This window comes from Mus caroli, unplaced genomic scaffold, assembly GCF_978045245.1.
Source record: "Mus caroli unplaced genomic scaffold, Mus_caroli_1 scaffold_16, whole genome shotgun sequence".
Classification (NCBI taxonomy): Eukaryota; Metazoa; Chordata; class Mammalia; order Rodentia; family Muridae; genus Mus; species Mus caroli.
In genome coordinates, this window is record NW_028227271.1 from 19,035,168 (window position 1) to 19,046,850 (window position 11,683).

Below are 11,683 nucleotides of genomic sequence, written 5' to 3' on the forward strand. Positions count from 1 at the left end.
GCCATGCGGGAGGTGTTAAGATCCAAAGCAGGGCTCCAAAATGGCGGTGCTGGTGGCAAGGTCCTAAACAGAAGGACTCTGACTGGGTAAACAAGAGGATTATTACTGGGTAAACAGAAGCCCACACTCGGCATTCCTCGGGAATCTTGTAAGCAGTTTTCTCTTTACTGGAAAAAAAAAAATACTACTTCCTTTATCAGCCCCAAAGGCCAACTACACTGGGCACGGGCATCAAGTTCCTGGTTAATCTAAACAGCCACAACCTGGCTGACTAGCATGTAAAATTCATTTGCCTTCCCAGCAAGCCGCTGCTCGCTCTATCCTAGTGAGACAGCCGGGAACTTGCTTTCCCAAATAAACTTTTCTTTCTAGCCATAGAGTAGTCCAAGTGGGTGGGTTCATGGCACCCTCACTTAGAACAGGGCAGTGAGGAGGGGGCCTCAACTATGACCTAAGACCTCCTCCTTATGCAGGTGCAGCTCCCACAGACTCAGCTAGGGATGGGGAATGATCAAGTCACCTTGAACACTGACATCCTGGGTCCTACCATCTGGACACAAAATTTGCAGACTTCCTGAAGAAGCCCACAGAGGTACGATCCTTCCTTCACCCTGTGGCTCACTCCCATTGCACCCAGAGCAACCTCTCAGTGTCTACTAATGAGTTACAGAGCAAAGTCCCCACCCAGTCCACATTTCACAGGTGCGGAGAGTTCCATACCACAGCTGGTCGGTCACAGGCCCACTGGTGACACCTTCAGAAAGGTGAAGGTTGACCACCCCAACCAGCACACACACCTGCAGCACTGAGAAGAGTGACTCGGAGCATATCACAATGTCAGCATTTGGTGGGGACAGAGAGAGAAGGCACACCTCCCCACCGGTGCCTGCAGCATTTAGAGACCTGAACACAAACCAAACCTGGGTTGATCGTGGCTTTGATGCCATGGGGAAAAAAATTTCAAGACTGGCCAGAGTTGAGGTTTAATAAGAGTATTTAAAACAACAACAAAAACAACAAAAACCGGCTTAAATAGGAGGATTAAGAGGAAAGGTGCTCAGATAGAAAGATAAGACACCAAGCACTTGGGTTTGGCCTTCTCTAAGGAGAGTCTTGGAACAGAAAACAAACCCAAGTGTGGGTGTGGACGCCCCAAGGGAGAGAGGGAGAGCATTGATTTCTGAAAGTCAGATACATCTTTTTTTTTTTTTTTAAGGTTTTGAAGTTACTCTCTCCAAAGGCTTACTATGAAACTTAAATGATTACCCGCAGGCTATCTGACAGGATCACAATTGTTATATTAAATAGAAAACTCTAGCCCACGGGTATGTAGGAGAGCTATACCATAAACACACTCACTGTGCTTAAAAGTCCCAAGCCCAACCTGGGGGAAGGAATGAGGCCTTACTCCACACCATACTGCCCAGGGGCCTTAAGCCTGGTCCACTCACTTTAATATAGAGCAGTGGTTCTCAACCTCCCTAATGCTGAGACCCTTCAATAGTTCCTCAGGTTGTGGTGACCCCCCCCCCCACCATAAAATTACTAAGTTGCTACTCCCAAAGGGGTTGCAACCCCCAGGTTGAGAACCCGCTGATACAAAGTATCTGTAAATGAACCGCATATTGGCCGGGATTCCTGCTTCTCAGCTGACAAGTGGCTTCAATCAGACTCCAGAGTGAGGGGCTCCTCTACTTCCTGTGTCCCTGCAAGCTCCGTCTTTCTATTCTGCTTCCAGGCCATCACTGCTGCTCCTGTGCCGCCAGCCTATAGCGGCAGCTTCCAAGTCTGTCAATTAACTGACCCACACCCCGAGAGCTTCCAGGTCCCTTCACTGAGCAGGGCCCCTTCAGCCAATCCAGAACCTTCTCTCACTTCAGTCCTGGTTGCTTGCCTATAGAAACCACCACCTAACTACTTTTAACTTCTAACTCTGTCATCTGACTAGGTGTTGACAGGATCCTCAAGCAATTAAGAGCATAAACCAAGAATAAACTCTCATGCCCAATATGGCTGCCCTTCAGTCAAAGACTCCACAGGCAGGCAACCTGCCTAAAGCTGCGACCCTTCATTTGTTCCACAGGCTGTGGTGTCTCCCAACCATAAAATTACTAAGTTGCTACTTCGTAACTGTAATTTGCTACTGTTACGAATCATAATGTAAATATCTGATATGCACCCTGTGTCAGGGGCAGTGGTGCTCACCTTTAGTCCCAGCACTGGGGAGGCAGAGGCAGGTGGGTCTCTGTGAATTTGAGGCCAGCCTGGTCTACAGAGAGACTGAGAGAGTCCTGGGACAGCCAGGGCTACACAGAAAAGCCCAGTCTCAAACAAACAAATAAGCAAAAAAGAGCGATCTGCTATGGGGCTGGAGAGATGGCTCAGGCACTAAGAGCATTTGGTGATTCCAACACCCAGGTGACATACAACAGTCTGTAACTGTCCAGGAGATGGGGACAGCTAGTGCAGCATATAGAGATGTCACCAAACAGAAGGTAACACTGCTCAGCCTCAAACAAGCTGCCATATCTCTCCAAACCTCGGGATCTCTGTTCCACAATCAGATGTGCAGAAATGGGGAGGTGAAGGAGGTAACCCCGGGGACAGGACTAGAGGATGAAACAGAATCCACAGTTGTTCTATAGGAACTGCGTATTCCTCAGCACCTACCCACCACCTGGCCCAGATCCCTCTTTCAGAGAATGCCACTGACCCATAGAACTACTGTGGCAGTCGGGCAGATGGCATCAGGGTAAATTTTTTTTTAAGATTTATGTATTTATTATATGTAAGTACACTGTAGCTGTCTTCAGACACCCCAGAAGAGGGCGTCAGATCTCATTAGGGGTGGTTGTGAGCCACCATGTGGTTGCTGGGATTTGAACTCAGGACCTTTGGAAGAGCAGTCAGTGCTTTTAACCACTGAGCCATCTCTCCAGCCCCCCCAGGGTAACTTTCTTCCAGGTGAGTTCACCCTTCCAAGGGTCTGGGAGGCAGCTTAGCCAGTGAAGTGCTTTCCATGAAAGTGGACGGACCTGAGCTGGAGGCCCAGAACCCACATAGAAGGCTGAATACAGTACCCATGCATTTTAATCCCGGTACTGGGGAGGCAGAGGCAGAAGGATTACTGGAACTTGCTAGCCAGCCTAGCCTAATGTTGGTGAACCTCAGGTCCCAGTGAAAGGCCTCATCTCAAAAGCAAAGCAGGGCTGCAGAGATGACCCAGCAGTGAAGAGCACTTGCTGCTCTTCCAGGGGACCTGAGTTCGGTTCCCAGCACCCAGGTAACTCCGGATCCAGGGGATCCCACACCCTCTTTTGGCCTCTGAAGGCATATATACAGGACAGACAGACACACGCACACACACACTAATTATATTAAAAAGCATGGCCGACAGCTCCCTAAGGAACAACCCTGGAGGTTAACCTCTGGCCTCCACACATGGACATCAGCATACGCCCATAAGTAAGTAGTAAAAGTCATAAAACTGACAGGTACGAACAGCACAATACATGCAGTGTGTGAGCTATGCAGGCTCCAGGGAACAGGCCCAGGGTCCCACCCATTACGGGACACCAGGGAAACATGCGTTCCTGCACACGCCCTCATTCATGGCTTCCAGAGAGAAACAGCAGACCCCATCCAGATGTGTAACACCAAGGTCACTAGGTCCTCCCATGGCAGTATAGACACCGGGCTTGGGATTAGAGGGGTTCGGTACCACTCTTCAGGTAGAGGCTTTCCGAGTGTTAGCCTGGGGGCCACCAAGATCTATTTAATGTCCAAGGTTTCTCAGTGTGTTAAGTAGATTTTCCCACTGGAGTAGGCCTGGGTCTCAGTTTCCCCTACTGTCGGACTTGCCCCTCCCCACCTCTGCCTGACCATGCGTGGGCCTTAGGCTGCTAGATTCACAGGGAAAGCAAGGGCGCTGCCCCAAGAGCCATCCTACCAAAAACATATTTCTTCTCAGACTGTCCTTCCAAAACTCCGGACGTTAAATGTCCTCTTGTTCGACAGAGTAGGTGGGGGTTGAGGAAGGACCAATAGTGAGGCTAGCCTCCCACTGACCCCGCCCCCAAGGTGCTGAACAAGCTCAGACCCTCAGAGAGTGGCCCTGGTGTTCCATAATGGGTGGAATCCTGGCCTGCTGCCTGGAGCCTCCATAGCTCACACCTTGCAAGGATCCTGCCCATGGCCTCAGTCACTACCTTCTCTAAAGCTACAGCAGAATGAGGGGACCCTGCAGGGAGTTGGGACCGGGATTAAAGAAGCCAAAACTGCCTATCCGGACAATAAAGCCAACCGAACGGGATGCGCATGCCCAGCATGTGTCCCAGACGGCACAAGGGTCTGAGGTATGGAGAAGCAGCCAGGAGGGGGCAGAGAAAGATGAGGAGCAGGACACTGCTAGGAAGGTGAGTTATCTTCCCCTTGACACACCCTGGAGCAGGTCCAGCTCAGGCAGCTATCTTCTGTGCCAAGTCTAGCACACCCAGTGCCATCCTCACCGCTGACCCCTCCGTAGCATCCCACCCTGCCCCTCGAACCATCCTCCCCCGACCCCGCCCCGCTTCCTTCACGACTCCGGCCACCTGTCACGTGTCCTCACACACCTGGCCTTTAGAAGTTGCAGCCGGGTGGTCCTGGACCAATGCGCTCCTGCCAACAGCCCTTCCTTCAGGGACTCCTAACCACCCTCGACTCGCTCCAACACGCAGGCTCACAGAAGAATTGTTTCCTGTCTCGCACCGCCTCTTTGTTCTCTTACAATTCCCAGCACCGAGCACAAATGATTACACTTGAACTTAACACCTGGAGGGTGGGGCCGGGCGTTATTTCACTCTGTACTTTCTTCCAGTGCTTTGCAACCACGCCGAATAAGCAAATGATCTCCTGAGACCCTAGCAACTGCATAGGGACCCTAAAGAGATTCAGGCAGAAAGAGCAAAGGTTGACTGGCCCTCAACCCAGCTCAGCTTCTAAAGCTCCCAGATCCACTATAAAAGCCCCGGGGAAAGCCGTATCCCTCACTGATGCTGGAATTAAGAAAATGAAGAGTTAACTGGTAAGATATGAGGCCACCAGACATCCTTGTTAGGACTGAAATGTTCGGCCTGGGACCCTTAATCTCTGTGTGCCTTATTGTCCTCCTGTACAATGGGGACAATGACAGAGTCCTCTGTGAGGAGGCATGTGGCATGCATGCTACAAGGTCCTCTAGGTGAAGCAGGGTCCATGGCTAGTGTCGTGCATCCATTCTGTCAAGGGATAGTAGTATCCCACAGCCACTCTCAGTCAGACTACAGGCAGTACTGACTCTTAGTGATGGCGTCTCCCAAGAGAATTTTCAAGTCAAAAGGAAAGAAAGGCAAGACTTCACACATGTAGCAAAACTCAGTCTGTCTTAACTCCAGTAGGTGAGAAGACTGAAAGTAAAAAGAGACCCATGGAAAATACTGGATCACATACCTCACAGGGCTGTCAGCTCTTGGATGGGGGTCACTTCAGTGAGCCTAACGGCCCAGAACAGCATTAACCAGTGAAGTTGACTGACATCGGAAATAGAGGCTTGGGCCATTTACCATCTTGAGCCACTTTCAGAACCAAGTCTAGCTTCCCCCTACCCTCTTTTGGGGTGAGATTGCCCGAATACACCCCCTGGAAACACACAGACCGCTGGAGTAACACCCACCAGCTCCATCACTGACCCCACCTTACTCAAGACCAGCCTGGGGTGAAAGGAGGTGAGGCCTGTCCAGCTTAGGAAACAGCACCTCTGCTTGCCCTAAGTGGGGCAGATGCCTTCCCAGGATTTTGAAAAAGTTCCTTTTCTCCCACCCTGTTTTGTTACACAGCCATAGCTGAGATCATTTCAAAGAAATTGGACCCCCACACACTATGTCAAAGCAGCTATTAATCAAATTGCTACAATGTGATATTTCACAAAAGGAAAGTCTTTTGTAGGATAGAATACACTGGGATGGGTGTTCGGGGCTGAAAAGATGGCTTAGAAGATAAAAGCATTGGGAGTTCTTTTTTTTTTTTTTTTTTTTTTATTTATCATATGTAAGTACACTGAAGCTGTCCCCAGACACTCCAGAAGAGGGCGCCAGATCTCGTTATGGATGGTTGTGAGCCACCATGTGGTTGCTGGGATTTGAACTCTGGACCTTCGGAAGAGCAGTCGGGTGCTCTTACCCACTGAGCCATCTCACCAGCCCCCGCATTGGGAGTTCTTGCCCAGGATGTGAGTTTAGTTCCCAGAACCCATGTGGCAGCTAACAACTATCTGGAACTCCAGTATCAGGAAGAATCTGATGCCCTCTTCTGGTCGTCCCAGGTACTGCACATACATGATGCACATACATGCAGGCAAAACTCTTATACAGATCAAAGTTAAAAATAAACAAACCTAAAAAACAAAGTGCATTGGTAAAATCTCATGTGCCTTTTGGGAACTGTTGCCCAAAGGTGTTACCTGTAAAGATGGCTGTCCATTATGCCTTTTGCCTGGGTTACTGGACCTTCAAGGAGTGGCTTCCCCAGGCACAAGGGTAGGGCTGAGAGCCCCTATATGTTCCTGGTTATCTCGTTGTGGAGGTTTGAGTGAGAATGGCCCTCATAGATTCATATATTTGAATACTTAGTCCTCAGTTGGTGGACTGGTTTGGAAAGGATTAGGAGGTGTGGCCTTGTTGGAGGTGTGTCACTGGGGGTGGGCTTTGAAGTTTTAAAAGTCCATACCATTCCCAGTTAGCTCTCTCTGGCTCCCTCTCCCTTCCCTCCCCAGCCCCTATCTCCTGCTTGTGGATTAAATGGAAGCTCTCAGCTATATCTCCAGCACCGTGCCTGCCTGCCATCATACTCCACACCATAACCATGGACTCTTTAACTCTCTGAAACCTTGATCCCCAAATTAAATGTTTTCTTTTATAATTTGCCTTGGTCATAGTGTTTTTTCATGGCAATTGAAAAATGACTAAGACGCTCAGGCTCTTCCTCCTGCCAGAAATGCACACTCCCCCCCCATCCCCCTATCCCCCTCCCACCCCCAGCAAACATTGAGATAAACTCTCTTCCGCACATCGAGGGTGCACATTGCCTCCTCCAGAAAGTCTCCCCCGACTCAACCATTAGGGCTTCGCTCTTTTATCTGGACCTCCTGGAAGCCACGAACCACATGAATGGAAAGGGCTGAATCTGTCTCATCCCTTGCCACATCCGGGAAACCTCAGCATCTGGCGCTGTGCTGTCCTTCGGCGCCTATTTAGTGACGGCTTCTGCATGCCCTTCACCACCAGGGCTGGCTGTCTGGGGCTCCTTCAGGAAGAGTTTGAAGTTCCAAAGCATGGACAAGCATGGACGAAAAGGGCTCGAAAAGGGCTCGCCTGCTGCTTAGCTCTCTTCCTTAACCCTTAAAGCAACCTAACAAGTGGGAATCTGTTATCGTGTTTTATAAACTGGGAACCGCCCAGCCATTCCACTGGATTTTTCTCCAGATAGGAAAACTGGTTTCCAAAGCACTAGGTACCCGGGTAATCTGATGAGCGAGCTGGGGAGCTGGGAGCTGACTTCTCCCCTTCACAGTGGGACTTGCGGGAGGGGGTTGGAGGGTGGGGTGGGCACAGACACACCAACACAAAAAACTGCAACTCAAGAGTTCCGTAACTTTAAGCCCTGGAGGTCTCAGTGCTGCCCCCCCAGGGGTTCTCCCAACCCCCAGCCCCATCTTCCTGCCTCCAGTCTCCACCTCCTGACTGGGAAACTTCCAGGAGCTCAGCTCACAGCCACATGTTTCTGCCAAGGGCTCAGGGCCTTTGTTCTCCCTCCCAACAGGACTTTCTTTTAATCAGTCGGAAACTGCAAGCTGGAGCCAGAGGCCAAGAAAGCCTTGGAGAAAACACAACTGTTTCTCCCAACACCTCCCTGCCCCCCTACACCCCCCCACCCCACCCCCACCCCCCCCACCCCGCTCCCTACACACTCAGCTGGTCCTCAGGCAGCCAAGCCCAACAGGACAGATAGTCACAGGACAGTCACGGGCTGACTCTGTCCCTTAGCAAGAAAAAAAAATCAGGGCTCTTCTGCATATAGGTGGCCACACAGCCAATGGGGGACAAGTGAATGGCCAACAGGGTACTCTGCCGGGCTGGCTTCCCTAAGGTCCTTTTTAGATGTTAAGCTTTCTTGTCCACCCCGCAGCTCTCTGGGGCCTGAGATCAGGGTCTCCTGGCCTTGCTACAGGCTGCAGGAAGGGACCAAGCAGCTTCAAACCCTTTTCTAAGATCACACCAAACTGAACTAACCAAACTCAAGGCAGCTTCCCCTACAAGCCACAAAATGGGTCCCAGGATGTTCTATGCTGGCTGGCTTCAGGTTAACGCTTTTCTATGAAGAATGACACTTGCAGGCCTGAGTGACTCTAGGAGACACGACTTTGAGTAGCACATCTTTCCACCTGTCTCCTCTCTGCAGCAATATGGGGGTATCAGAGGTCCCTGCCATTTGCAACGGGTGTGCCTCCTCCCTTATTAAAAGTCCTCTCTGGTTTTCACTCTCCCTGGCAGGGATTCAAATGCCTTCTTTGGCCCACAGACCCACCTCACCATCTCTGGTCTAAGCACACAATCTGCTCCAAGAAGCCTCCCTGAACTCTGAGGGGCTGCAAAGCTCTTGGCACCAACTGAGGCCTGTGAGCCTACCCACCCTGTCTCCTACACTGAGAAGTGACCCAAGATGTGCCAAGGCTGCAGCCAGTGCCCAGAACAGCCAGAACTCCTCCAGGATTCAGGACCAGCCAGCCCCTTCTCCCTCCCCTCTGCCTCTCTCTAAGACTCCTCCCAGTAGTTAGTGATCACAACCAGTGACCTTTTGACTAGAAGGGTCAGAGAGTTCAAAAGAAACTAAGCTTACCCAGGAATAAAGAATAAGAGATCCAAGAAGGTAGTGTGGATCTAGGGCCCCCTGTAGAAACAAAGACTCCAGGAGGGCCAGGCTTAGCTCTGAGAACCCCTTAATCACAAGAGGTTAAAGGTCATAGATTTACAACCCCACTGCTTCTCTGATAGGTGAAGTGCTTGCGTCAGGCCTTGCAGCTTTTGGACTGAGAAAAGTACAGCCTAGGTGGACCCTATTCCATTCTAAGTTTCCTGTACAGGGGACGTGGTTTTGGGCCACTAAACTGCTACCACGGTGAACCAGCAGGGAAGAGGTGGCCAGCTCCCAAACTTCTGGGATGTTTCTCTATTTTCTGTTTTCTTTCTGCCCCCATAGCTGTCTTCCTGTCTCAGTTTGTTCAGGAGCAAAATGGGTGCAGTAGTTCCTCCCGCACCCACCTCCCAACCCTGCACCAGAGGGTAGGGGTTGGAGGCGGTTTAAAAGATGCACTAAAGTTATTTCCAGTACAGAGCACTTCCCACCCCCACGGCCCAGCAGGCGGTCTGCCTTCACCAACCGAGGACGCGGCTTCGTGAACCCGCAGGAGGATCTGTTTGGAAGGTTAAAGATTTAAAGCAAGTTCCCCCTAGTGAGGAGGGCATTGGAGCCGAGCCGGAAGTATGGTTGGGGGGGAGGTCGTGGGCCTGGATTCCACGCAGCTCTGGGGACCGTGCGATGACCCCCTGGGTGCAGCGCGCGCTCCGGAGCATCGGGGGCTGCAAACTTCCAGGGAGCGTGGGGCCCGGGTGGGGACCTAGTTGCGGGGCCGTGGGCCCGGGGCGCCCCTACCTCGGGCCGCCAGCAGCGAGAGGCTGCAGAGCAGCAGCAGCGGCAGCGGGACGAGGCGCGACGGCACGGGGCGCTCCATGGGGCTGGCGGGCTCCGGCGGCGGACAAAGGCACGGCGGGCAGCGGCTACACGCTCGAGCCAGGCCTGGGCAGCCAACGCGAGGCTCCTGCGCGCCGCGTTCAATTATCCCGCCCGGAGGAGGCGCGGCGGGGGCGGGGCCCGCGGGGACCCTCCCTCCAGCACCCAGACTCTCCTGCCGGGATGCAGGCAGAGCGCAAAGCTCTGAGACGTGCCACCCACCTACAGGCAGAAAGTCACGTGAAAAGTGTCTACCCTGACAAGTCAGACAGTTTAGAGGACTCTCTGATTTATTAAAAAAAATAATAATTAAATTTTTTTTAAAAGCTGGGAAAATGGCTCGCTCGATGGCTCAGAGAATAAGACACTTGCTGTGAAGACACGAGGACCTGAGCTCAAATTTCCAGCATTCATGAAATATAAATAAATGCAAAAAAAAATTTAGACTTTCAACTGGATGTTATGACACACGCCTTTAATCCCAGCACTCCAAAGGCAGAGGCAGGAAAATCTCCTGAGCTAGTTCTATAGATCGAGTTCCAGGACAGCCAGGGATACACAGACGAACGCTGTCTGGAAATACAAACAACACGATTAAAGTAAAAACAAACCCACTACAGGTAAATTTGGAGGAACATAGGACACCAGTTAGCTGACTGCGTGGGACAAGCAATTCAAACGCAGGGATTAGGCTCCGCTGGAATAATTGTGCGTATCTGCAAACAAACTAGAGCCATAATGTCCATAAAACCATAATGTCCAGTGGGAGTCATCCAACATCCTCCACAGTGAATGCTCAGGGGAGTAGTCACACACTTAACTCGGAGGGTGCAGAGTGGGACCAACCACAGATGAACTTTGGCTACGTAGGTCTCCTTGTAGAAAGGACAGAGCGGGTCAGAGGTTAGGAGACTGATGTTCCGGGCAGAGTAGAGGCAGCAGCTAAGGAGTGGGTCCCTTAACATAGTCAGCGTGTGGAAACTTATCAGGGTGTTCATTTATGAAAGATGCCCTTCTGTTTTAATTCGAGAAGGGGCATCATGCTCTGTTGCCCAGGCTAACCTTGACCTCCTGGACTCCACTGACCACCCCCCCACCTTCCTCCTAGATAGCTCCTCCTAAGTAGCTCAGTCTACAGGCGTGCACCACTGTGTTCAGCTATCTTTAAAGTAAAACCTCCTTTCAAAAGATGTGAGATGCCAGAGGTTTGCAGAGAGACCATGGAGGCTGGAGGAAGAGCCTGCTGGCTGAGTTCAGTTCAGGAGGCCTCCCAGAAGTGAGGCACAGCTCAAGCGCAATCCAGGTTGTAGAACGCTCTCTGAGCATGTGCGAAGCACTGGGTCAGATCCCCAACCGTACGTACATAAAGCAGGTGTCGTGGCAAAACCTATCATTCCAGCAGTCACGAGGTGAGAGCCCGAGGAGTAGAAGCTTACGGCCATCCCCTCAGCTACATAGTGAGTACAAGAATGAGCAGGTTGGGGCCGGAGAGATGGCTCAGAGGTTAAGAGCACTGGCTGCTTGCTCTTCCAGAGGTCCTGAGTTCCCAGCAACCACATGGCAATGGGATCTGATGCCCTCTTCTGGTGTGTCTGAAGACAGCTACAGTGTACTCCAGTGTACTCATATACATGAAGTTAATGAATCTCTTTAAGAAACAAAAAAAGAATGAGTAGGTTGTGTGAGAAAGAAAGGGAGGGAGGGATGGAGGGAAGAGGAAATAGTCTCTGTAAAGGCTCACAGGCTGTGGCACCAGAGAGGATGGGGCGGGGGGGGGGGGATGTCTGGATGTGGTTCAGGAGGCCCCAGCATGTGCAGATACCTGAGGGAAGGGTCTCTGAGCTGTGAGCAGATTGGAGACTTCTCAGTTCCTCACTTT

General features: G+C 51.4%; 1 protein-coding gene and 1 long non-coding RNA gene across 4 annotated transcripts in view; one reads left to right on the forward strand and one right to left on the reverse strand.

Annotated features, from left to right (window-relative positions):
- Fbln1 (fibulin 1) overlaps positions 1-9,917 on the reverse strand; it is a 79,759-nt gene extending 69,842 nt beyond the window's left edge. The window contains exon 1 of one of the 3 annotated variants that reach the window (XM_021183251.3): positions 9,727-9,916. In XM_021183251.3, the coding sequence (XP_021038910.1) occupies positions 9,727-9,805 (79 nt within the window). In that variant the 5' untranslated portion in view covers positions 9,806-9,916. Of the gene's footprint in view, positions 1-4,613; positions 4,689-9,726 lie in introns of those variants that run through there. The other 2 variants (XM_085831564.1, XM_021183252.2) reach the window with 2 other exon arrangements.
- LOC110310363 (uncharacterized) lies at positions 3-6,908 on the forward strand. Its single transcript, XR_002379833.2, has 4 exons — positions 3-148; positions 474-592; positions 4,859-5,065; positions 6,791-6,908. It is a non-coding gene; the product is annotated as an uncharacterized LOC110310363 (long non-coding RNA).
- Positions 9,918-11,683: the final 1,766 nt, after the last annotated feature.